The sequence below is a fragment of the Vombatus ursinus genome, unplaced genomic scaffold (genome assembly GCF_900497805.2).
Source record: "Vombatus ursinus unplaced genomic scaffold, bare-nosed wombat genome assembly UNPS02014838.1, whole genome shotgun sequence".
Taxonomy (NCBI): Eukaryota; Metazoa; Chordata; class Mammalia; order Diprotodontia; family Vombatidae; genus Vombatus; species Vombatus ursinus.
Window position 1 is genome coordinate 538,671 of NW_020954616.1, and position 423 is coordinate 539,093.

At 54.8% G+C, this 423-nt stretch overlaps 1 protein-coding gene across 2 annotated transcripts in view; it reads right to left on the reverse strand.

The window, feature by feature from the left end:
* Nucleotides 1–138: 138 nt before the first annotated feature.
* Nucleotides 139–423, reverse strand: part of VANGL2 (VANGL planar cell polarity protein 2) — a 36,046-nt gene continuing 35,761 nt past the window's right edge. For both annotated transcript variants that reach the window (XM_027840102.1, XM_027840103.1), the window contains exon 8: nucleotides 139–419. In XM_027840102.1, coding sequence (XP_027695903.1) covers nucleotides 159–419 — 261 coding nt within the window. In that variant the 3' untranslated portion in view covers nucleotides 139–158. The remainder of the gene's footprint in view (nucleotides 420–423) is intronic.

The window sequence follows — 423 nt, forward strand, 5'->3', positions numbered from 1 at the left end:
TAAAGTAAGTTAGTAATTCAAGTAAAAAACAGAGTTGGAGGCAGAAAGGAAGGAAGCAGGACTGGCGGAGGCCTGGGCTTCAAGCCCCCTCCCACTGCCCCCAAGAGCCTCCCATAGCCCCCCACCCCACCCCCACCTCGCCCCATTCTGTTGCACAGTTACACAGAGGTCTCAGACTGCAACCTCATGACAAACTTGTGCGATTTAGGGTCCACAAACTCCTCAGACAGCTTGAAGAATGGGACCTTCTTGGTGCTGACCACCAGGCTGAAGTCCTGGCGTTTGAGGAGGAAGACAATGCCATCTTTGAGCCCATTGGTCACTGGCTCTTCGCTGACCAGTGTCCACTGTTTAGCCAGCCAGCGTTCCTTGTGGTACTGGATGGTGGGGCCAGCTGCCAGGTACCGCTCCAGAAAGGCCTAA